Here is a 25,790-nt window from a genome sequence, read left to right on the forward strand (position 1 = left end):
ACACTGAATTTCTCGAGAAGCCAGATTGAAGAAACAGAACACCACAGTCTTCACTAAACAAACAGAAAACAATTCTAGCTATCTTTCTCAGGAACTGCTGGAGGAAAACCGCTCTAGCTCAGGGATGATCAGATCACGGGGAAAGACCAAGATATATTTAAAGTATAAGGTGTCATAACAAAGTTTCTTTTATTTTTTATAATCTCCAAAAAATTAAAATATCAATTGCTTTTATTTAAAACAAAATAAATGTCTACCTACATGAAGCAACTGTACAGCCACTTGGCAGTGCAGCCCCAAACCATAGCGGTGCCACATGTCCCGGTATGTAGCAAGTCACTTCCTGACTACATCTCAGAAGAGTCTCTTTAGAAGACAGGAAGCAACTGAATATGATTTCCCTGATGCCTCCAGTTACTGATGCCGCATAAAAAGCCTTTCAGGTGTTACTCAAGTCTTCAACAGTTGCAGGACAGAAGCACAAACAACTGAACACGTCCTCTCTACCCAAGGCCTGCAGTGCAGGTGATGTCCCTCTGTCCCTGCAGGCTGCATCTAGCCCCTCAGGTAACACAAACAAGGTTCCAGGGCTCTAGGCTGGGCCTGTTGCCATGGTGCTACACCTTTAAGGAGATTAGAGCTGGAAGGCAGCAGGGAGAAGCTGCAGCTGGCAGGGCTCAGGGAGCATGCTCTGTAACTGTGGCGAAGGTGACTGCTTCAAACAGCAGGGAAGGAACAGCGAGGGCCCAGTCCCATTAAATTCTCAGTCAAAGGCAACTCTGGAAGTGGAGAATGATCTCTTATTAAAAACTACTTACGGACAGATGTAGGATGCTTGTTTCATTTGATTGCCAGCTACCCTCCCACTAGATAGTCACTATATTTCTGTTTGCAAGTACAATCTCTCATACCTGGTATTTCCTTTGCAGTGCCCATCCTAGTAGAAGCCTTTTTTTTTTGCATGATTTATTTGGTTTAAAGTTATTTTCTAACTTTAAAATAAGTTAAATACAGTATTTTTCAATATTCTTCCAGTATAGTCTAACTTCTAATAGCAGCTATAAAAATTCATTCTAATCAAGCCATCTGGAATTATAATTTAAAATGCTACTTACTGAAATTTAAATATTTAATATATAGTTCAGAATCTTCTATAGTTCAAAATGTGGATATACACATACATGAATCGATAGCCAAAGTCTAATATGTCCAACCTTACTACTGAATAAATAAACAAGCTCTTCCTCTATTGAGAAGATAGTGTCTCTGAGAAGTAATTCCCACAGAAGCATGATTACAGTAAACAGAAGATCAAACAGCCTGGGGATGTCTCAGGGCAAGAGCAGGGAAGGAGGCAGTATTTCAATATGGCATTAGAAACCCCAGGTCACCTCTAATCATGTTTACTTCTTCCTGTGTCTTCACATGAATTGATTTTCCACAGATCTTCTAATTATTGAGTTTTAGAGCCTGGTGCCACCAGTTTGCTCCTCTAATGGAACAGAATGGGGATTTATTGGGAGAATAATGAGTTTAAAGCAACTTTTCCAAGGTGAGCCTGACAAGGACTTTCATCAAGAAACCTGACTTGGCCTTAAAAGTAGATAATGTGCATTCCTTGACTGCTGGCCAGGTTCTTCTCCTGACTGCTCTCCTTTGCCCTGTACCAATAGAATAAGCATCGTAGAGGAATAATCCAGGGTTCCAATGGGACTGTTCTTTAATTTAACTGGGAAATAGCTTCTTAGAGGTTGATTTTTTACATTGAATTAATGAATGCCATAATCTACATTTAGTCAATTTATGGACTGTGAGGATAGGGTTAGCATGGGTTAAAAATCTAATTGTTGATGAAGGTTACTTGCTGACTTATTGAGAATATAAACTACCAGGCAAGAGAGGCTTTCTGTTACCGTAGTAAATGCCTGTTACATTACGTCAACATTCATCACTACTTAAAATCGGTCTTAGAAAAGTGAATGGCTGGGGGATGGGGCGCTGTCACACACAAACCAGTAGATGCACTCGTGCAGAAGGAAAAGAGTAAAAGAACCCTGATTAGTGTGATTTGAAATAAACACAGCTGGATTTTCTCAGCTTACCCATCCAATTTTTTAAAGCCATATTTTCCAACAGCTCCAATAATGCTTGGTTGGCTAGCTCAATCTGCCACATGTTTACAGATTCCGTTCCAAATTTAGGAATTGGGAAACTTTTAATTAAAAATGCTTATTGCCACACAAATCTTGGACTCAGTGCAGGTGAGTTTCTGCTTGGTTGGCAGTTATGACTCTGAACTGTGTCACTGAATTCTTGAAGAGACGCTGAGCCAGGAGCTGAGTACTGCAGGGCACTCCTGTTTTAACCACTATGCGTTTTAAGGCAGTCACTCTGAAAATGTCCCAAAGAGTAATTAGCAAACCTGGGTATCTCAACATTTTCAACACATTTTAAAACTGAGATTTCACAATAAGAAAAGATTTTTTTCCCTGTTTCCTGGATTCTACTGATCAGATACATCGTGAACATTTCCAAGGGATTCTATCTGTTGAAAACCATCTAAGTGTCCTGTATTGTAACTTTGGCTTTCCCTCTCAGGCTTTATATAGCACTCACTAACTAGGGTTCTACTGTGCACTCAAAACCCGCTGTCTGAGCCTCCACAGCTCCATCTGCATAGGCCCGTGTCTGTATTGAAGCCAGTCCTTACTGCTTATGCTGTTGCTTTTTATGTTAGCCACACATAGCTGCTTATGGAAGCACAGTACATAATGCAGACTTTCCTTCTCACTCCTCTCAAGTCTCCAGACAGACAGGATGGTCTGATGAGCCTAGAAGCTACCCATAAAATAGGGAGGGTTTCTGCAGTCTGAGTCATCATTTGAAATAAAAACCTCATGGCTCTCCATCCCACAGAAACATGAAACAAAGCAACTTCAACATGTATTCATGTGCACATTCAATAAAGGGGGCATAGAAAGAGACTAGAAAAATCAAAGTACATTTAGAGAAGTAGAAAATTAAAAGAAACCGTACCATTTTATAATATACCTTTCTTGGTCCTTAAATTGCAAATGTATTATAATCTACTAGTACCAATCAAATAAATATAAACACAGATATGCTGAATTAAGCGGACATATAAATAAACCAAATTACACCCAGAATCCAACTCAACTAATAACCAGATGAAGGGTGGAAATTCTTTTTAAAAATACTTTTAATTGAAATAGAATGTCACTTTTCCCCTCCTTTTCCTCTCCTTAACCCCTGCCCCATCCTGCAGTTACCTTTCCCAGAACCCTAAGGCTTCCTCACTCTCAAGTTGCTATCCTCTCTTTTTTTCATTATATGTGTACAGACACATATACACACACACACGCACACACACACACACACACACACACACACACACACACACACTGTGTATATGGTTTCAAGACTGATCACTTTGCACTAGGCAAACAATAAGGAGACTCATCCTTGAGAGAGACTAATTCTGCTTCCAGTAGTCAATAGTTACCTGTAATTCTTAATCTAGGAGTAAAATTTCTCTCTTCCACATTAAAATGTGCATTGATATGACTGTTTCTGTCTTTTTCTTCCTGAGATTCTGGCCCTACTCTTTTACTATGTTCCTTGAGCTATAGCTGACCTGAAAGCCTCTTTCCTGTGGTCTAGCTTTTATGGTTCCAGAAAATGCTATGCAAGCTGCCAAGGGAGATAAGCAAATTAAATAATCCTAGCCAGCTACAACACCTATGAACCACGATTATCAGAATGCAAGGTGTACAGCAAGCAGAAATACAGGTGTATATCTAATACAATATAGTTGGTGCTATGATAAGTCATCTACATGGGCGGTCAATGGTTAGATAGACTAAGGGCTTAGACAAGTCATGGTATTTTAGCACATGAGCCAGGCTCAGGGCGGAGCATAGGAACAGGGAATGTTATTTGAGAAGAGAGAACACACTCAAAAACAGAACAACAATGCAAAATACCATGGGAATTATTGTAAATGTAAGAGTCTGTGGGGTTGATAAGAGATCATGTTGAGAGTTAGGGAAGGACTGGGCCATGTTGTTGCATTTTGCATGCTATGCTAATGATTTATTAAAAGTACACACATGCAGTAAGATATTACAATTGAAATCTCCTTCGTGATACTGAGATAAAGAGGAACTATGCCAAAGAGAGGTACCAGACAAAAAGTAGTGTTTATAAAGAAAATGTTTTAGGACTAGTTCCACTACTTTGAACCCCTCAATTAGATCAAGACTACGGAGAATGGCCAGAGATTGGAAAAGTCAAGACTTTTGTCAGAATGAATTTTGAGAAAACTGTTCTCTATAATATATATAGGTAGGGGAAATGGGGTAAGGTTTAAGTAGAACAAGAATGTTAAGACTTTAGGAATGGTCTGCATGCCTGATTTCTAATGGTTGCCAGTACGAAAATCTTACGAATGTTCTTTGTAGTTGTGAAGAGACCAGAATAACAAAGTTTCTTCTCAGAATGGACTGGGGAGATGCCTCAGTGTGTAAAGTGCTTGCTGTTTAAGTCTGGAGAACTGAATTCTGTAACCTTGTACCATATAAACGGACTGGGCACAGGGGTGCATGGTTATGGTCTCAATGACAGACAGAACTGCAGTTAGCCAACTGGTGAGCTCCAGGTTTAAGAGGAGACCTTGTTTAAAAAAATATGGCGGATAGTGACAGAGAAAGATCCCTGATGTGACCGCTGTCTGGCCTTCATGCCCTTGCTAATTTTTATAGAACTTCCTGAATCAATCTATAGGTGAGAACCTCTTCAGAGATGAAAACTTCCTGAAGCATTCCTCAAAGAAGCAGGATAGAACCAGGTCCACAGACCGTAATGTAAAGCTAGGATGGTACTAGAGTTCAGTTCTTGTGTCTACTCACCCAAAACCCAAACGATTGCAGTGGCAACAAGTCCTTGAAATCTGGCAATGTTTTTCATCATTCCCTGATTTTAAGTGCCTTTGAGCAAAAGGCACTTACAAAACAATCAGTCTTTTCATGGTCCCATGCCTTCTCACATGCACACTTTCAATGTCAAAATATAACCAATATGAATCATAGGAAATGATTTTGCTAGATTTTAAATGATTTGATGTCTTTTAAATGATGACTTTGTAACATTTTATTGTTTTTCTCTTTAAAGTGCTCCTCGTATCCTGTCTTTTGACTTTGCATTTCCACTTCCAATTATCTTCCTTAAAGCCTTCATTATATCTCACAGTAACTTTATGATAATTGGCCTCCCAAACATGGTCTCCATGATCTGGAGTTCCAAACTCTACAGTGCTGGGTTTGTTCAACCACAACACTGCTCTACGTCGTTTGCTGAGGACTGTTTAAGGTTCATTACCGTTCATAGACTAGAGCCACACTCCTCAGTTTGACATTTAAGAACTTAAGAGAACTAAGCTAAAAATATTTATTCTTATAACTTTAAAGATATGTTCCCCCAGACTTGTGGTTTTTAGTAATTTTACCAAAAATTAGAATGCGGTCCCATTTCACCACCATGCTCTCTACGCCCAATTCTTTGCATGCAACAAACAAACAGCCCCTCCAAACCTTGGTGATCTGATATTCTGTGATGTTACAGACTGATATGCCTCTGTTTAGGGGCCTTTACCATTTACAGTACTAGAATCTGGGTGGACATTTGTTTTTTTTTTTTTTTTTTCCGGAGCTGGGGACCGAACCCAGGGCCTTGCGCTTCCTAGGTAAGCGCTCTACCACTGAGCTAAATCCCCAGCGACATTTGTTTTCTTATCTGGGAACATTTTCTTCTGTTATTCCTTTGATAATTGTCTCCCTGAAGTCTTTGTTCCCTTTTCTATAATATTGTTCATGGACTCTTTCATTCTTTATATTATTTATTGCCGTATAGGGGGATGTGGAAGTCAGAAGGCCATTTGTAAAAATGTGTTCTGTCTTCCCATCATGAATGCTCTAGGGATGAAACCAGGTCCTGTGGGAAAGTGCCCTCACTGGCTTCTGCCATCTTGCCAGTCTGATTCGTCCATCTTCTGTCATACTTCCTCCAATACTGACTTTATCTTTCATATTATCTTTCAAGTTCTTTCTAGTTGTTTTGGAAAATATTCATTTATTTTACTTGTGAAGTTTTTTTCCCCCTGAACATTACTCTTTCTACCTGGTTATTTTGGTCTCTGTCTTTCATTTTGGAGTATTCCTTTGGTATTTATAAGACATTTGGTTATATGTTTAAGAGCAAAGCATTAAAAAGCTCAGTGGAAACTCTGTTCCTGGAATGAGCTCACAGACTAATGAGCTGGATTGCAGAGTACTTCCTGGCCAGCTGTCTTTCTTTTCTTTAAACATCTTTATTAAAATGTAATTCACATACAACACAATCTACCCATTTTAAGTTTACACAGTTTTTAGTACAGTCAGATTTATGCAGTCATTATCACAATCTAGGCCTAAAATCTTTTCAGCCACTGAAAACAAAAGTCAAAACCCCTCTGCAGTTATTCCTTTCATTGGCTTTTTCTATATCACATCTTCAGTCTTTGACAACTATTAATCTCTAATGCATTTTCCTATTCTTGATACTTCCATATTCTACAAGTGGAAACACAATATTTAGAATTAGTATTCAAGACAACACTTAACATCTAGATTGGGAGAATGAAATGTATGAAAGGCAGTATGTAGCCCTAGGCTATGTCTATAGTCCATGACAAGCTTCTTTCAATTTTCATGCTTTCAAGGTTAAACAGTCAGGTGCATGGTAGGAACACATTAGTATTCCATTCTCTCTTGTGGATGACTAATATTATGTGGATATATTATGTTTGTAAATGCATCAGTCGATGGTCATTTGGTAATCATAATCACTGTGAATAATGCTGCCGTATACATTTATATCCATTATTTGTATGGATATGTTTTTATCTGGCATGTACTAACCAGTTAGGATTTTAACAGAGAAACACAAACATCACTACTATAAATCTCTCTGGGGAACTTTCATTTTCCCAATGTACATGGTAAGTATTATCTTGAGTACAAGTCTCCTAAAGTAGGGCAGGCCAAACTCTTCCAGAATTCTGGGAGTATCTGTGCTAAACTAACCATTAATGGCAAATGCTAGCTAGCTGACTATTTCTCACTATCTATCCTTTTCTCTGAATTTAAGAACTGATCCTTGCATTACTGGGGGTACAGTAAAACCAAACATAAAAATTTCCAGATTCCCTTGCAAAAATAAGTTAGTAATGAATAACCAAAGGTCCTTTGACCGTTTCATGAAAATGCTTTAAAAGTGTGATAACTCATCCCCCTTTTCTGATGTCTGAAACATGGATGTCATACCCAAAGTTAAAGCAATTATCTTGTGTTCATTAAGAGCTCCTTGAAGATCCTGAGAATGGCAGACTTGGACTTTTATGTGAGGGGGAAAATGCATCTTGTTCAAGTGCTTACTACTTTATGTATCTGTTAGTAGTTCATTTATAGCTTAAGTGATAAGACTTCAGAAATCCTTTTTGCACAGCAACTGTATCTGATCATTCACTTGTAAGTACTTTATGACTGAGATTTTTCTAGTTCTATTAGCATTCACATTAGTGCTTCTAGTGTAATTTTAAAGACAAAAAAAAAAGACATTTATGTATAACCTTTAAAATTGAATCTCTTTTTCTTCCTGGGCACTAGGTAGTATAAGAAAGCAGGCTGAGCAAGCAATGGAAAACAAGCCAGTAAGCAGCATTCCTTCACAGCTTCTGCCTCAGTCCTTGCTTGCAGGTTAATGCCTTGAGTTCTTGTATTGGTTTCCATCATAGATGGTCTATAAAGTAAAAGCTGAAACAAATCCTTTCTTCCTGAGAGCTGGTTTTGGTCAGTTTGGTTTTTTCATAGCAACAGAGGGCCAAAAAAGAACGTGCACCAAACATGGGTGTACTCAATTCCATAAGACAAATACAAGATATATACCCACATATTAACTGTAATATAATAATAGCAGGTGACTTAAATGCCCCACCTCACCAAACAACAGGACAGTCTGACAAAAATAAAAACATTGAGTTATTTATCATAAGTCAAATGGAACTAATAGATGCTGATGCAAAATATTTCATCCCAACACTGAAGAATCAATATTCTTCTCAGCAGCCCATAGAACTTTTCCCAAAAACAGATCATACATTGAGACTCAAATTGAATAGCATTAGATAGCGAAATATTGAAATACCTTTGTAGTCTATGTCATCATAATGGAGTTAAAACTAGAAGCCAACAAGAACTCCAGAACATGTACAAACACATGGTGATTAAATAATAAACTTTTGAATTATTAATGGAGGAAATCAAGAAGAAAAATATTCCTAGAATTGAATAAAAATTAAAACACAACATACTAGAGCCTTGTGATTCAATGAAAGCAGATCTAAGACGAAAGTTTACATCTAAAAGTACTTACATTAAAAAAATCAGAGTGTTCTCAAATAAATAACAGTATATCCTATGGCTTTGGAAAAACAAGAACAAGCTAAACCCCATTTCTTTCAGTAATGAAGCGAGTAAGATCTGCACAGAAAGTAATGAGATGCACACACACAGATACAAACGTGACGCACAGACACACACACACACACACACACACACACACACACACAGAGAGAGAGAGAGAGAGAGAGAGAGAGAGAGAGAGAGAGAGAGAGAGAGAGAATGAATATATATCAATGAAAGGGAAAGCTGGTTCAATGAAAAGATGAAAAGGATCAATAAATTATTAGCTAAAGTAACCAAAATAAAAAAAAGAGAATAGATCCTGTTTAATAAAATTAAAGGTTTGGAAAGCTGGTTCAGCAGTCAACAGCAATGATTGCTCTTGTAGAGGACCTGGGTTTGATTTCCAGCACTCATATGTAGTTAACAACTATCTGTAACTCTAGTACCAAGGGGAGGAAGAGCGGGCATAGCACACCTGTGATACAGAGACAGACATACATGCAGGCAAAACACTCATAAACATAAAAATAAATTAAAAAAACAAAGAGACCAAAAGGGATGCATTTTAAAAGATACAGAAGAAATTTAGAAAATCATAAGGACATACCTAAAACCTTGTATTTAATTAAACTAGAAAATGTAAAATGCACAGATGAATTTTTAGATGCATATGACATATTCAAATTAAACCAAGATGAGAAAAACTAAATGCATTTATAATAAGCAATGGGACTGAGGCAGTAATAAAACATCCCCCAGGTAAAAGCAGTCCAGACCCAGGTGGATACAAATCCTACCAGACCTTTACAGAAGAACTAACATTCCTGACTCTCAAACTACTCCATAGAATAGAAAACAAGGAAGGATATATACTGAACTCTTTTACAAACCAAGTATTACCCTAATGCTGAAACCAGATAAAGGTACAGCAACAAAATAAATACATCAATCTACCCCTGATGAATGTAGCTACAAAAACTATATACCAGCAAACTGAATTCCATTCATCAAAAAGATAATTCACCAAGATCGTTTCATTACAAAAAGATAATTCACCAAGATGGTTTCATTACAAAATTGTAGGAATGGCTCAATATATGCAAATGAAGGAACATAGTATTTCACACAAATGGATTCAGATAGAAATTACACATCATCTCAATAAATTCAGAGGCTTTTAATAAAATCCAGAGACTAGACCAGATGGGACATATCTCAACATAATAAAAGCTATATATGGTAGCATTATTCTAAATGAGGAAAATCTAAAAGCATGTCTACTAAAATCAAAATAATGGCAGGAGTTTCCACTCTCTACTCTTATTCAATAACGTCTGAAGTTTTGGCTGGAACAACAACAACGACAACAAAAATAGGAGAAAGATATAAAAGGGACACATATAGAAAATTAAGACAAAGTATCCTTACTTGTAGGTAATATATTACATATAAGAGACCCTAAAGACTCTACCAGAAGTCTACTTATCACTTTTAACAAAATGGAAGAACCCAAAATTAACATGCAAAACCACAGCAGCTTTCTTATGTACCAATGTTAAATATACTGAAAAAGAAATCAGAGAAACAATTCCATTCATAATTGCTTCAACAAAACAAAACCACACCACAAATTTTGAATGAACCTAACTAAAGAAATGAAAGGTATCTAAAAATGTAAATTTTAAAACACTGGAGAAAGGAACTGAAGAAAATAACAGAGGATTTAAAGAACTACTCATGGGTTGGCAGGATTAGTATTGTGAAAATAGCTACACGGTAAGTTCTAGATCCAACTATTTTGTCTTTCTTCTTTCCTCTCTTTAAAAAATTCATTACTTTTATTTTTGAATATAATTTCCTTCTTCCCTTTCCTCACTTCCAACCCTCGAATATGATCCTCTTTGCTCACTTCCACATTGTCTCATTTTTCACTAATTGTACACACACACACATACACACACACACACACCCTAAATATAATCTGCTTGGACTGAATAATACATCTTGTATGCATATTTTCAGGGATGACCATTTGGCATCGCATAATCAACTGGCGTGCTCTTCACTGGGGCAGACTATTTGATATTAATAAAGACAGCCTCACAGAAAACTCCGAGTCTCTGGCTCTTAACCATTTGGTAACTCTGAAGTTGCAGTAGTAATATGCACATGTGAGTAGTAACCAACAGCTCTTTAATTGGACTTACAGCCCACTCAACTGGTACTGGTAACCTAGTCAACTACCCAGAGCTAGCGAAGTCAGGGGTCTTGGAGAAGCTCCTATGCAACTACTTTACTAAACTGCTGTAATCCCTAAGCACGTTGATTATCATATCCACAGATATGTCAGTCCTCACCTCTCATCAAGAAAGCTCTTTGCAACAGAGACCATTACAGAAACCCACAACTAATCTAATACAGAGTTGTCTTAGTCCCAGTGGATACATCAAGACGGACTTTTAAATTTTACTATTTTCTATGTGGTCCACATATAAGAAGATCTGATAAAACTCAGAATGGAGACAATACTAAAATAAACTGAAAATTCTCTGCCTGATAGATCTATTATTTTAATTTCTGATTGTGAGGAAAGTAACAGAAAACAGTGTCACTACCTAGAGAGAAAAAAAAACGCTGTGCACTGGCGTGGCCAACCTGTGCTGACCCAGCAGCATCACCTCTAACACCATGTGCTGTGCGATATGCAGATGTGTATGGGCATGTACGCAGCGGCTCACAATCATGCCATCTTTAGTGAGTTAAACATGTAAAATTTACTGTTAGCAGTTCTAACTACTGAAATCCACACTTTCTTCCCACTATGTATCGTCTTGAAGTGACTGCAAACCAAAGATGGATTTTATACACAGATCAGTAGAGTAGCAAAGAGCAAGGAAGCTGCTCCTTGCACTAAAATGCCCACATGCGAATCTGAGTTTTACTATTTACAAACTGTATGACCTTGGACATTATTTATTATCCCTGTGCATCTGATTCTTCATTTATAAGATCAGCAGAACGTATTTATCATGTAAAGTTATTATAGAAACTGAATAAGATCATCATATGTATCCTACATAGTACTCAACATTTTTTAGTTATGTCTGTTATCCCTTAGAGTTGATTGAAAAAGAATCTACCTGTAACCAGCACAATGCTACTTTACGGAAACAGTACCTCTAACTCTTAAAAACTTACACACCCCAAGCACTAGCATGCATTTTACACTGGTTGACTGCTGAGCCAACATTTTGCAACTTGTCTCAATGTAAGCAAGACAAGAAAAGGTAAATTTTGTACCAGATTGTTCGGTCACTAATGTAAAGGTATAGAAGGTTCAAGAGCCTTATGAAAATCCACTCTATGCTCGGCATGGGGTGCCCACCTTTACCCCTTGAGAAGCAGAAGCAGTAGGATTTCTGCAATTCAAGGCCAACTTGGTTTATCATCCTGAACTCCAGGCCAATTGGAGCTGAGGCCGACTGAGATACTATCTCAAACTAGGTAAGCAAACAATCCACTCTACCATTCGTGCCCTTGCTTTAAACAAGTCATGTCCTACCTGTCGTCTGCATTGCGGAGGGATGGAAGTCGAAAGCTTGTGTTTCTGTCAAGCTTCGACTGGCTTTTGGTCCTCTTGATGGAACCTTTCAGGCGCTTGCTGAAGAAGCCCTAGAATGAAAAGGCAGAGCGGTGGGAGAGAGAACTATTTGGGAACACTGCCTTCTGCAATGAACCTGCAAATGGAGTGGAGACTGAAAAAGAAGGACTGGGACAGGATCTAGCTTCCTTTTCTTTTTTCTTTTTAATTTTATAAATGCTAGTTGTTTGAAACTTCTTGGTAATGTAATGAAAGAGTTTTTTCTACTGTAAAAAACTGAGATAATTAAACTTGTTGATGGCACCAATCTTAGTTTTTATAATAGTTGTGGCAGAAAAAAAATACAAGTTTACAAATAGACTTTTAAAACAGCAATAAAACAGACAAATACATTGTTTTCTAAGAAAACATTACCGGCAATTTGAAAGCAACAGAAATGACACCTCCTAATTTCCTGAACTAAGAAAAATGGCTAGGCAGAACAAACAACATGTGCAAAGTCCCGGAAGTGGGAAGGTGTCTAGACACACTGAAGACGATGCAGGAGCAGCGTGCGGAGCGCTAATTAGTACAGGACTGTATGTCTCCAAAGTGTTATTACAATTTTGTCATACCTCTTTCCAGATTGTTATCTATAAAGTTAATCCAAATGCAGATCAGCTATTTTACATGAAATACAGATCATCTATGTAATGATTTAAGCACCGAAAGTTAAAGAAGAAAAGTATCTTTTTTCAGTGACCTCCTGACATTCCACCAAACTACAGAGAGCTCCTCATCACATTGCAAATAATGAACGTACAATAAAAAGTTGCATAAATTCAAGAACGAATGAAGATTTACAAGACATACAAAACCATGGGCTTCATTCTGGCATTGCTATGTGTATGTTCTATACCTTGTTCTCAATCATCCCCTCTCTCCCTGTTGTCCTGGCCTCCTGCTTGCCCAACACTGACCAGCTCTCCTCCTCCCACACAGTCCCTCTCTGCTGTCCTTTCAGATTAGTCCCTTACTCTTTCTTTCTCTGTCTCCCTACCCTTGATTTGAAGTCTACTTTATCTGATAACAGAACTACACCAGCGTGGTTTTGGCTGCTGCTAACTTGGCAGGTTGTTTGCTATCCTCTGGCTTTCCATCCTGACCAGTAAAGCATGGTTTGGGGTTTTTGTTTGTTTTGTTTTTTTCTTTTGAGACAGAAGTAGTTGAACTAGTTTTTTAACCCAGGATGTATCTCTTTATTGGTGATTGAAGCTATTTACCTTTAAGGTGATTACTGAGAGATGTTCACTAATCCTGTAGCTCTGATGGTTCGTTTCTGATTGGCTGGGTTAATGTTTGCTCTTTATTTCTCCCCTGTTAGTAACTGTGGCTCGCTCTTTTTGATCACCCCTTTAATCATACTGTCTTCATGCTCTTGTGACTGAGACTCCACTCCTACCTCTTCTGCGTATAGCATTCCTTTCCCTCTGCAGTGATGGCTTGGTGATCATAAACTAAGTTTTTGCTGTTCTTGAAATATTTATTTCTCCTTTATTAAAAAATATGGCTTTTCTGGTCACAGCAATCTTAGTCAGCAGATACTATTTCAGGGCCTGAAATCTACATTCTACACAGTTCTTAGCATCTGGGTTTACTTAGGACAGAGGTGATATTATTTTGGTGTTTCTACCTTTATAGGTGAGTTGGTGTTTTCCTCTTATATAAGTTGATCGATCGATCTATCTATCTATCTATCTATCTATCTATCTATCTATCTATCTATCTATCTATCTATCATCTATCATCTATCAATAACATTAGGTCTTTAGCCACTCAGGAAAGAAAGATGAAAAAAGTTATTTAATGACTGAAGAAAAATGCATATGTTATATTTGGTTATTCTTGCTATGGGGAAAGGTAAGTGTGGGTAAGACTCAGAGTGTGGCTCAGAAGTTTAGAAAGTGTGAGGTCCAGGGATCAATCTCTGTGCAAGAAAAAACTAAGTACACAAAATTTTAAAAGAAAGTGAAAGAATGTGGTAAACTCAGAAAAATACCATAGAGATACAATTATCTACATTTATTACGGTAAGTAGTTACAGATTTGAGGAAAGAGAAAAAAAACTATCTTTAAAAATTCTTTAAACAGTCATTTGCCTGATCTGCTGTATAGTGCTAGTGTTGTGATACAGTTGCTATTAGCTCTCAAGATCCATGCCTTATTAACTATGTCTCGTCATGGTCCCCTCATCAGTGGTTCTCAACCTGCCTAAGGCTGTAACCCTGTAATACAGTTCCTCCTGCTATGGTGACCCCCCCAACCATAAAATTATTTCATTGCTACTTTATAACTGATTTTTTGATGATGTTATGAAATGTAATGTAAATATCGGATATGCAGGACATCTGATCCCCTGGGGGTTGTGACACACAAGTTGAGAAGCATTTCTCATGTGTTCAGAAATGTATTCAGCAGAATTCTAGATGGACTGTTAGGGCTGGATGAGATACAGGCCAAGGACTTCACTAAATACTAATATATTTCTAATAAAAATATAGTTATGCAGGTGACTAAAAAATAACCTAATAGATGTTTATTTTTCTAGCCTTTGAATTTTACTTTTATTGACATTTATTTTACCATACTACTTTACAGTAATATTCATTTAATAAAATTTACTTTATTTCTTATAAAAAAGTTGTAAGAAAAATAAAGCAAAAACAAATATAAATTCTGCCATAAAGGAGTTTGCAATTTGATATAGAATTTGCTATCTATCTATCTATCTATCTATCTATCTATCTATCTATCTATCCATCCATCCATCCATCCATCCCTCTATCCATCTCCTTATTAGAAGATGTGAAATGACCAAGGAAAGGTCTCTGAGTACAGAGATAAACCTCATCAGAAACCTCTAAAATTAAGATCAAGTAGAACAAAGACTGACAAACCAAAACAGAATAGTCAAGGACCATGAAGTCCAGGAGAAGTAACATATGCACAATGGAATACTGAGAGAAAAAATACAAACCAAACAAAAACACCTCCAAAACAGAAGAAACTTATGAAATAACTGATTTTTCTGAAATTAATATCAGAGAGTAAAGCAAGATCCACAGGGCAAGCAGCAGAAATACCCCAAACAAACTAAAGACATCAAGATTACACTTACATTTTTTTCCTTTTTTTTTTTTTTCTTTTTTCTTTTTTTTTCGGAGCTGGGGACCGAACCCAGGGCCTTGCGCTTCCTAGGCAAGCGCTCTACCACTGAGCTAAATCCCCAACCCCTACACTTACATTTTTAAGATTTGTTTTTATTTGTATGAGTGTTTTGTGTGCATGCATGTATGTGTACTACATGAATGTCACCACAGTTCAGAAGGTTTTGAGCGACTGTGTTGGTGCTGTGAACCAAACCTGGGTCTTCTGCAGAGACGAGAGCTCTTAACCCCTGAGCCATCTCCCAAGCCCCAAATTAGCTATATTTTAAATCAAAGGAAATTAAAGAATAAATGTTGAGAAAAGAAAATTTCAGGGGGTTGAAGAAGAAAATTCCCTGAGTGCAGATGACTGAGGAAACGAGAAGCTGAATGCTCCAAGTGTGTTACCGACTTGCATCAAAATGGCGTTATGAAGCCCAGCATAGCAAAAGAATTTTAAATCTAAAATAGGAAAAGAAATACATCTTCTCAGAAACCATGGGAACAAGACACATGGCACAAACTAAACAGGTAAGAGAAAAAAATGCCACTAACTTAGAATTTTACACCTGAAAAATTATTCTTCTAAAGTGAAGAAAGAAGCAGACGTGAGTTTCTAAGACAAACATTCCATCTGTTGTTAGTACACCTGCTGAAAAAGAAATGCCAAAGAAGTCTGGTGGAGAAGAAGAAAACCATTACACAAGTAAGGTACATCTGACATACTATAGAGGAGGACAAAAGAGGAAAACAATCGTTTGCTTACTCAAAACTATCAAAGGCAGAGAGAGACAAAAATAAGAACACAGAACAAGGATAATCAACAGAAAATAGTAACAAATATGCTAGATGGTAATCCATCAAAAATCATTTAATATTAATAGTGTAGTATCAGTTACAAAGCAACAGGAACAAGCCATATGCTTCTAGAGAAGTTCATACAGAATAAATACTAACAGATGAATGGCAAATGAGCTGTAAAGATGTAACTTGCCAGTGCCAGAGAGAGCAGGCAGCTACACTCGTCTCAGACACAGCAGATGGCAGAGAGTGCTGAGATCAGGAAGGTGACTGAACAATAAAAAAGTAGAGATCCCCTAAGACAACAGAGCCCTTGTGTGTATGCCTAACAAGAGCATCACAGAACACAAGGCAGAGCTGATAAAACTGCTAGATGATGACTGTACTGAAGTGTTTTAACTGAAGCGTGGACATTTGTTATCAGAAAGGGGCAGGTCTTACAGGCAGGAAGTCAGAGGTCACAACTTAATGCCACAATCAGTCAACTGAGTATAGCTGACACATATGGAGCACATCATTTTTATAATAGCAGAATAAATTCTTCTGAGGGTCTGATTGAACATCCATGGACAGATATATGCTAGGTCATGAAACCAACCTTAACAAGTTTAAAAGAATAGAAATCATGTAATGAATGTTTTCAGACTACTATGGAATTATTAAACTACTACTAAGTAAAAGAAAGATGACTGAAAATGTTTAGATTAAATAACATACTCTCTTTTTACTAAATAAAAAGTGAGAAAAAAAGAAAAAAGCTTGTTTACTTCTTTGAGTGTGCCATGGTTGATATACACAGGCAAGAGAACAACTCGTAGGAGCCAAGCTGTGGTCCTGGGGATTGAACCTTTATGCTTAACCTTGGCAGCAAGTATCTTTGTCTGCTGAGCTACCTTGCCAGCTCAATAATATATTTCTTAAAAAAACAAAACAAAACAATTTCATGCCCTCTCCCATCCCCAGGCCAGTTAGGCAGATAAAAAGATTCTCCTCAGAGAAGACCTTATTAAGGACAGAATATTTTGTCTTACTTCAAAATATCCCCCCTCCCTTTTCTGTCAGAAGAAAAGGGGGATCTTCTGTTTGTGGATGTGGTAGAATCTTTGTTCACCTTTTTCATACTGATAGTTTCCTATTGAAAGACTACACTTCCCAGATTCCCTTGAGGACTATAAAAGTTACTTCTACCCATTTTCAACTTACAAGAAACCTCACCCCATTTTCCCTTGTAGGCATTTTGGTCACGTGCACACATGGGTGACAAAGACATTGCTGTGAATAAACATGGTCCCACCTAAGTCTCTCTTTCTTCCTTCTCTTTATCTACAGCTGCCTTTTATAATAATATAACATATGGTGCTGAAGACCCAAGACAGAAAATATGAGACCACTGGGGGCTCAAACCTACTCATGGACAAACCTCCCTTGCTTTCACATGCTTCCTGCTCTAGCTGGAGAGGACCAGGCAGAACCACATATCCTTTTCCCTTTCTGTCTCCACTTGTTCTCTTTCATTGTACTGTCTGAAATGCCCAGACACAGTCTGAACTAGGTGGGGGCCACACTGAATTTGATCAGAACACAAATGTACCATAGTTAAACACTGGGACAAGGTAATCTGTTGGATCTAACTCAGAGGTACCTATTTAGGTTTTGGGGCTTACTGGGACTTTCTTAAGGTTCACTTAGTTGAAGATACAGGAGACTTTCCACTGGTTACAAGACCATTTGTTTAGTCAAAAGCCCTGACAACCATCCAGTGGTTCTGTGGCTCTTTAAACCTGGAATTGTATAGACTGGGGGCACCTAATTATGTTTCGGGCACATTTGGCCATTTCCATACATAGATCAGCTGAACATCAATCCCTTGTCTGTCCTTGGTCCTGGGCCCAAACATGGGTTCCAAGTTTTCTATATCAAAAGACACTCCTTCGGCCTGTTTGAGGGCTAACTTAAAAAAGGCCTCCAAACTTGCATGTTTATAGAACTCTTCTGCTGCTTTATGCTTTTGGCCTATATGTGGTCCTATGCCTCTAAACCTAGAAAATCCTACTTGTATCTTTAAGAGTCATTCGTGTCTTCTTTTCCCATCCTTAGACACACGCACACTGGTTATGAATATATAGGTCACTGGGCTCAGTCTTACAGAAATTCAAATGTCTTTGGTTATAGATAACACTGAAACATTATTTCATGCTGTTCTACTACTGAGAATGCTGGCTCTGGGTTGGATTTTGACTCATCTATCCCAGATGCAAGCATGTTTGTTTAAAAGTTTCCTCCAGAGTCTCTGCCTGGGTTAGTCCAGCCATCTGACTGTGATTGGGAAAAGGAGATCAACCTAGGAAAAGACACGATGTGCTTAAAAATGGCTAAAATGTAAACTACTTCCAAGAAGCATTACTGCTGCTTATTTCATGCTCCTTTTCTTGTTTTTATTTAACTCTCCGAATACCACCCCCTCTTATATCTCTAACGTTTATTAACATTAACAAAGTCTGTAAGTGTGTTTTTAAAAGGCTATAAAATTCCATAAAACATAAAACATAAAAACTTATCTTAAAATCTGTAACAAAAAGGGTCAACAGTTAAAAAGTTTATGTACAGATGATCTTAATTTGCCACAGCACACCATGTATGTAACTTGGATCCAACTCTTATTTAGGAAAAGAGTAAGTGCCTGATGGGTGGCTCACTTGGAGCATCATATGGCTTGCTACCATCTTGACAGCTAGGTACTTAGCCATTATCTTTATAAGATAAGAAAGGGCTTGCCATGTGATTTCCCTGACACACAGGGAATGTGTGGTTAAGGTGACATGTTGGTTAAGGTGACCATGCGGTATAAATAAACTAAAGAAGTATCCATAGAATGATTAGATCAGCAGTTCTCAACCTGTGGGGTGAAGAACCTGTGTGTGTGTGTGTGTGTGTGTGTGTGTGTGTGTGTGTGTGTGTGTGTGTATGTGTAATGACCCTTTCGTAGTGGTTGCCTAAAACCTTAAGAAAACACAGATAAATATTACAATTCATAACAGTAGCAAAATCACAGTTATGAAGTAGCAATTAAAGTAATTTTATGGTTAGAGGTCATCATAAATATGAGGAATTGTATTATAGGGTCGAAGCATTAGGAAGGCTAAGAACCATTGAACTAGACCAAATGAGTCCTCGCCTGATCACTGTAGCTCCCTTTTATTAGACTAAAGAGGCAACACCAGGCTTCTAAAATAGGTTATTTTGAATTGAGCCATTAAAACAAAACAAAACAAAATGAAACAAAACAAGCATTCTGTAAAAATACATTATAAAAGGATCAGAAAAATGAGATTCTCAGTCACTTAGAGGGAGACACCTATTTATATCTATTTAAAAAATATACCTTATTTTGAATATTATTTTACACAAAACAAACATTTATTTTAAATTTGTTTTGACTTACTTGTTTCAAGGCTTAAGTTTGACAACATATATAGATCATTTAATTAATAATAATTGCTTTACAAATTATGCTTCTGAACAACCAATCTATTTCTAAATAGAATGATGTTAAAAATATACTTATTGCTGTCAGAATGTGGTGAACTAGAGAGCTATCCATAGACAAAAGGAGTAAAGTCTTGGATTTTGCCTCCTTTGTTAAGGCAGTTTATGTTACATGAAAATTATTTGTTACAGATTTAACGTGACTGCTTTCATCTGTTGGCTGAGTATACTGAAAAAAAATGTAGAGATTTTCAAGAGGTTCTGTTACCAGGATTAATTTTAGAAAACTTTGTAAAATGAATCATTTACTCTTAAGGCAGACACTGTCTCTGGGTATTTATTTTTAAATTGGAAATTGAAAACCATTTCTTTTCGGGGAATACAACTTAAAATTAAACTGTCTCTTGGAATATGTGATGCTAACAAAATATTATTAAGTTATGTTTTAAATATTAGACATGGTCATTTATGGTAGCAGTCCTGACTATTAAAATTATTAACTTAACAAATTTTTCTAACCCCAAATTTTGTTTTACTTAAGACAAATTTTTGCTCATTTCATAATTGCTGATATTGTTAATATTTAATATAAATATACAAAGTTCATCATATTTAAAAGCAAGGAATATGACTTAGACACGTTCTGTCTATTCTTGGATGCTGACCTGAACTGACTTCATTTACAAAGCTTCCAGGTGCTTATGCTGGTGTAGACAAACAGCTAATAACAGTTACCTTATGCTTCTACAGCATTCTAGTACATGGGCCAGTTGTAAAATTTCATTTAACTCATGCTAATTTTGAGATAACAATTTTCCTCATGTAACTTTGTCTTTTAATGCTTCCCATAAAGTTGTACAGTTATTACCTCCTGGCTTAAACTGTGGGTTGTGGCCAACTGTTAAGCTTTATCATGGCCCCTTGGACTGACACTCTTCTGAGGGAGTCTAACTACTGCTCCCTCTGCTGCCCTTTTGTCAGCCAAGAAGCAGTTACAGAAAAGACATGTACCTGTACATCCTCTCCCACTGAGGCCAGACAAGGCAGTCCTCTGCTACATATGTGCTGGGGACCACAGACCAGCCCATGTGTGCTCTTTGGTTGGCAGCTTAGTCTCTGGGAGCTCCCAGGGGTCTCTGTCTTTTAAATGTTTTACTTATTGAATTTCACCCAACACCCCCCAAAAATGTTCCATGTAAGCTCTCCCAACAGGTCTCCAACAGCTCAATTTGTCCCTGCTATATCTACAAAAGGCCTTTGAGATGCTACAGAGAAACTCTGGCTACAAGGGATCCTCATCCCTTTACATTAATCCTCAATTTTTACCATTCCCTTATGTGGATTGTCTTGTCTGTAGCTCCCTTCTAATTTGCTAGCTGATTTTGGTGCAACAGCCTGGCAATCAACGTCACTCTGAATCAACGCTATGTTCACATTCTCTCCCTGGGCTGCTCTGTCTCTCTTGCTTCCTTCTCTCTCCTTTCTCTCTCCTAATCTTTTCCAGAAAATCTCTCAGTTGCATTCTACAATCAAGCCATCTGCTTTTAGCCCTCTAATAATTGTGTTCTAAGTTTCTTTATGGAAAGGCAACCTACAGAATGACAGTGATCTGATCCACTGCAGCTGATCAAGTTAAAACTATCCGGGTGCTACAAGACTGCAGAACCCCTCTTCAGTGAACCCAGAACCACATCGTGTAACAAAGACCCTTCTCAGCAGGAAGTAGCTAGAACTGCCCTCGACCACGTACTCTTATATACTCATAGGGAACGAGTTCCCCGCTGAAACACTGCAGTTTCCCTTTCCCTGCAGGCTCTATAAGTCATTTCTGCCCATTTTGTGCCCCCTAAGAGACCACATTCCATCCTCCTTTATAGGCATTTTGGCCATCTACACAGTGGGTGACAAAGATACCCCTCACCAGGAATAAACATGGTCTTGCCTAAGGTCAGATCAAGCCTCTCTTTTTGCCTTTTTTCATACTATAGCTGCTTTTAAATAACATATTAACCTGAAAATATGGTAGATCATCTCCTATACTTGATACTTGGTGGTACACAGGAAGTAGAAATGATGGGACCCTTCTCTTTCTTACATGGCTGTCTCAACATCACTCCATTATGGCTTGGAGTAAAAGTATATTTGAGGATTATACCATCGTGATTCAGCATCCCTTATCTCTCTTTGGTGCCCCCAGTATATCTAATACTAATATGAACTGAATATGAATCCAGGGTAAAAGCCTTTTGAATAGGAACATGGATCCAACCAAGCTTTTCTCCCAGAAACTATCAAACCAGAATAAAGAAAGACATCTAGAAATAAGGTTTTGAAAGCTCAGAGATTTGTTCCTGTTTTGTTTAGAGATGTGTCCATTGGTGTTCACACTGATACTCTGTATGCTGTACGTTCTCACTAAATATTTGTCAACTTGATTTACTGAAAGCTTTGTGCATAGCATACTGGGCTAGAGTAGATGTTTTTCCAATATTTTTAATCTATAAAACCATTTAATCTATGAAGCAACCCATGGAATAGTCAATAACTTGCTTCAGTTTAAAGAGCTAGTAGATGCTGAGTTAAGATTTAAACCCAGCATGCTACAAATATTTAAAATGTTTCACTTTTTAGTATTTTATTAGATATCTATTACTTGTCATATACCTGAATTATATGACATACCAGTGAATAAAGTAAAAATTTAAAATATCGCTTTCATTAAACTTATGAACCAGTAGAAAGAGATAAAGAATAAATAAGAACATAGTAAGTAAAAGGCAAGTACTATAGTAAATTAGAGCCATGCATAGGGCTTTGGTGATATTAAGTGGTTAGGGAAGGCCCAATAGGGAGGACCACTTCTGACTAAGACTTAGGAAGGCAAAACTGCCTGTATTAGAGGGAAAAGCACTCCAGCCAGCAGAGGTCAATTAAGGAAGGGATTCAAGTAGAAACCTGTCTACTATGTTCAAGGAAGAGGCAGGAAGTCAGTGTGGTGGGTGGAGGGAATAGTGGGAAGAAAGCAGAACCCACAGAGGAGTAAAGTGTTGCTGCTCCCTGAAGAGGCAGGGGGATGGGGTAATGGTGTGTGGATCCTGTAGAGCCCTACAAAAATCTCTAGAGTCTTTTGCTCTAGGAAAGGAAGCCATGCCTAATCAATAATGATGGGTGAATTTTTCTGACAAAAATATCCTTCCTCATGAAAAACAGATAGGCATAGTGACTTACTATGTCTGGAGCAAAAATGTGCAACTGATCGTCAACTTCTCTTATTAACAGCAGACTATCTCCTACAGAGAAGATAGGGGACACTCTTAAGGTCACACAGTTGCTAACAGGCAGATTTTCAGATCAAGTAGCCTGACTTTCAAACTTCTGTTGTTTACCTACCATGTGATGCTAATTCTCCATATTCTAATTCTTTTTTCGACTTCCTAAACACTGTAATGCATTTTTCACATATGTACTGTACTATCATATATATTAAAATTGTATGTAACAAAGCATACAATATGGAAGAGAGGAGAAAATAAGCAGCAACAAGTCGCAGTGTTAATTTGACTTAGAATCTGTTATGCAGTTCCTATCTGTACAAGCTACTGAAGAAAACACTGCTAAAACTACTGTTACATGTACCTAATATCCTGGAATTGCTGAGTATTTAAACAAAACAAAACAACTTTTATATATAAAATTTAAAGACAGATGAATACCAACATAAAAAAATAAAGAGTATAAAAGTCGTTTCTGTATGTTTACAACAAAGATTCAACAGTGAAAATGTTAATAAAGAAGGGCTATACACATCAAGTCTCTTCCTGATACTAACCTTAACTGATATTCTAATTAAACACTCAAAAACAAAGAAAACAACACAGAAATTCCAACCATACTCAATTTAGGTAGAATTACAGCAAGAATTATAGTACATAATTTTAAAATATAGTACAAAGCCAGTTGAAGAAGCCCAAGGTAACCAACGGATAGCTCTAAAATGACTTACTTTAATTAATTGGTGATCACTGTTTTCCTTCAAATAAAGGCTGAAAAACAGCAACTGCTGACATAATAAAACCCAATGCCAGCTTTCTCTGGAGCTTGGTAGATGAAAGAAAGCTGGTAACAAAAGTTGTCTACCATTTATAAATGAGAGTAACCCCGGAAGACTGAACTTGGCTATCTGGCGGTGATTGGTGGTGGAAATAAAACTGCTGCTATGCAACGGCTCTCCAAAGCCTCAGTGGAGGGAGCAGGAGGCGCTGACAAGTGGGTGTCCTGGCACTGCTGCTGCTCCCTTAAGACAGGGAGAAGTGGAGACAGAAACATGTTATCACCTTTCACTGGAAAACGGGTATCAACAAACCTCTGCTCAAAACCAAACGATTAGGAAAATGTAATAGCATTTCCTTAACATGTGGATGACTCACTCTCCTTGTCTACTAGGAGAGGCTCAGGTGAGAGCTTTTATTCTTGCTTCTCAAGTTGCAGAGGAATTAGTAAATGATTTTTGTTTATTTTATGTATTTTATCAATTGTAATTTGTTTAATTAGGAAGGCTAAATTGTATCTACATTATTCTCTTTCATTCTCTCTTAGTTATATTAGGAACTTGTTAGATATTTAATAAATGTTGATTAAAAAAACTAGTAAGAGAAAGGGGAAAGAACAACTGAAAGTCCTAAACCTTCCTTCCAGCCATCACAGTTTTACCTTTATAATGAAAGCCCAGACCGCATAGGAAACTTAAGGTACTGTTAAAAAACACTTGCAAAGTGTTTTATCGTTAACAAATAGTTTCAATTAAGCTGGTTAGTGGTGGCACATGCCTTTAATCCAAGCACTCAGGAGGTAGAGACAGAACAGATCTGAGTTTGAGGCCAGCCTGGTTTACAGACTCCCAGGACAGCCCCAGCTATCTAGAGAAATCCTGTCTGGAAAAACAGAACAAAAATAGTAATAAAAACTATCACAAAACTGATATTAGAGTCATTGTATCAAATCAATTACTAGGGGATTGAGCCCACAGTGAGGCATTCACTGTGTGAATACTGGCTCATTCATTGTCCCCTAAAGCCAGACAAGGTAAATATTAACACAGTTTCAATCATGGTATCACCCTCCCCCAATTTAGGCATCAGAGAGAGAGAGAGAGAGAGAGAGAGGAAAAAAAGTCTATCAAATATCAAACTAAAATTGTTTTCCTACGCCTATAGCTGACTAATCAGAATCTCAGAGCCTTGGGGAGAATTAGCTATAATTTTTTTTTTGTTTGTTTGTTTGAATTTTGCTGTGTTTGGGATCAAACCCAGGGCCTTGTGCATTTTAGGCTAGAGTGCTACCACTGATCTGTACTCTGAGACAAGAGATCTACATTTTACATAAGATTCACTGATTATTATTTTATGAGCAAAGTAAATATTAAATTTTAAAATATAAAGCTCAGAAATCAATAAGCACATAACTATTAATCAGATGGAACCAATATTAACAGGTTGATATTATTTATACACTAAGATATAAAAACAGGTTCGGCAGGTAAAGGTGTCTATTACCAAATCTGAGACCTGAGTTGTGTCTATGAGACCCACATGGCGGTGGTGATGAATAGACTTCTGCAGGTTGTCTTCTGAACACATATGCACACAAAATAAGTTTTTAATTAAAAATTATATTTAAATTAAAAATATGTGATGCTATAACTTTTATATGAAATATACTGATATGTTACAATTTTACAGAGGCACAAATGGGAAGGTATGTAATATACTTTTATCACTAATGATATTCTAAACTGTAGAGATTCATTTTTATTTGACAGAACACATTGCTATTAGACTTCTTTTGATTATTTTTCTATCAAATTACCTCAAGCTTTATGTACTATATTTTAAAATATATCCTTTATGCATTCTATGTTAAAATATCTTTTCTTTTAAAATAAGTTTCTTAAAGTATAATTGATAAAGATGTACTCTTTCTCGATGTGGCTAGCTTGATGATCAATATACATTAACTAAGAAATGATGTCCATCAGCGACAATCTCTTTCTTGCTCCTCTGCATCAGGCCTATTCGTCTCAACCTCTGCTCCTGAGGCCACCAGTCTGATTGGTGCCAATAGCTTTATCTATTTTTTTTTTGCAATGTCATATAACCAGGACCATACAGTAAGCAGTCCTGTACTTAGCATGTTTCTGAA

The 25,790-nt window shown here is 37.3% G+C and overlaps 1 protein-coding gene across 15 annotated transcripts in view; it reads right to left on the reverse strand.

The window, feature by feature from the left end:
• Rasal2 (RAS protein activator like 2) overlaps positions 1 to 25,790 on the reverse strand; it is a 293,984-nt gene that overhangs the window by 50,281 nt on the left and 217,913 nt on the right. For 12 of the 15 annotated variants that reach the window (XM_017598813.3, XM_008769638.4, XM_006250066.5 and 9 more), the window contains one exon: positions 12,082 to 12,191. The exons of the other annotated variants lie outside the window; for them this stretch is intronic. In XM_017598813.3, the coding sequence (XP_017454302.1) occupies positions 12,082 to 12,191 (110 nt within the window). The remainder of the gene's footprint in view (positions 1 to 12,081; positions 12,192 to 25,790) is intronic. 15 annotated transcript variants of the gene reach the window in all.

The sequence above is a fragment of the Rattus norvegicus genome, chromosome 13 (assembly GCF_036323735.1).
Source record: "Rattus norvegicus strain BN/NHsdMcwi chromosome 13, GRCr8, whole genome shotgun sequence".
NCBI lineage: Eukaryota > Metazoa > Chordata > Mammalia > Rodentia > Muridae > Rattus > Rattus norvegicus.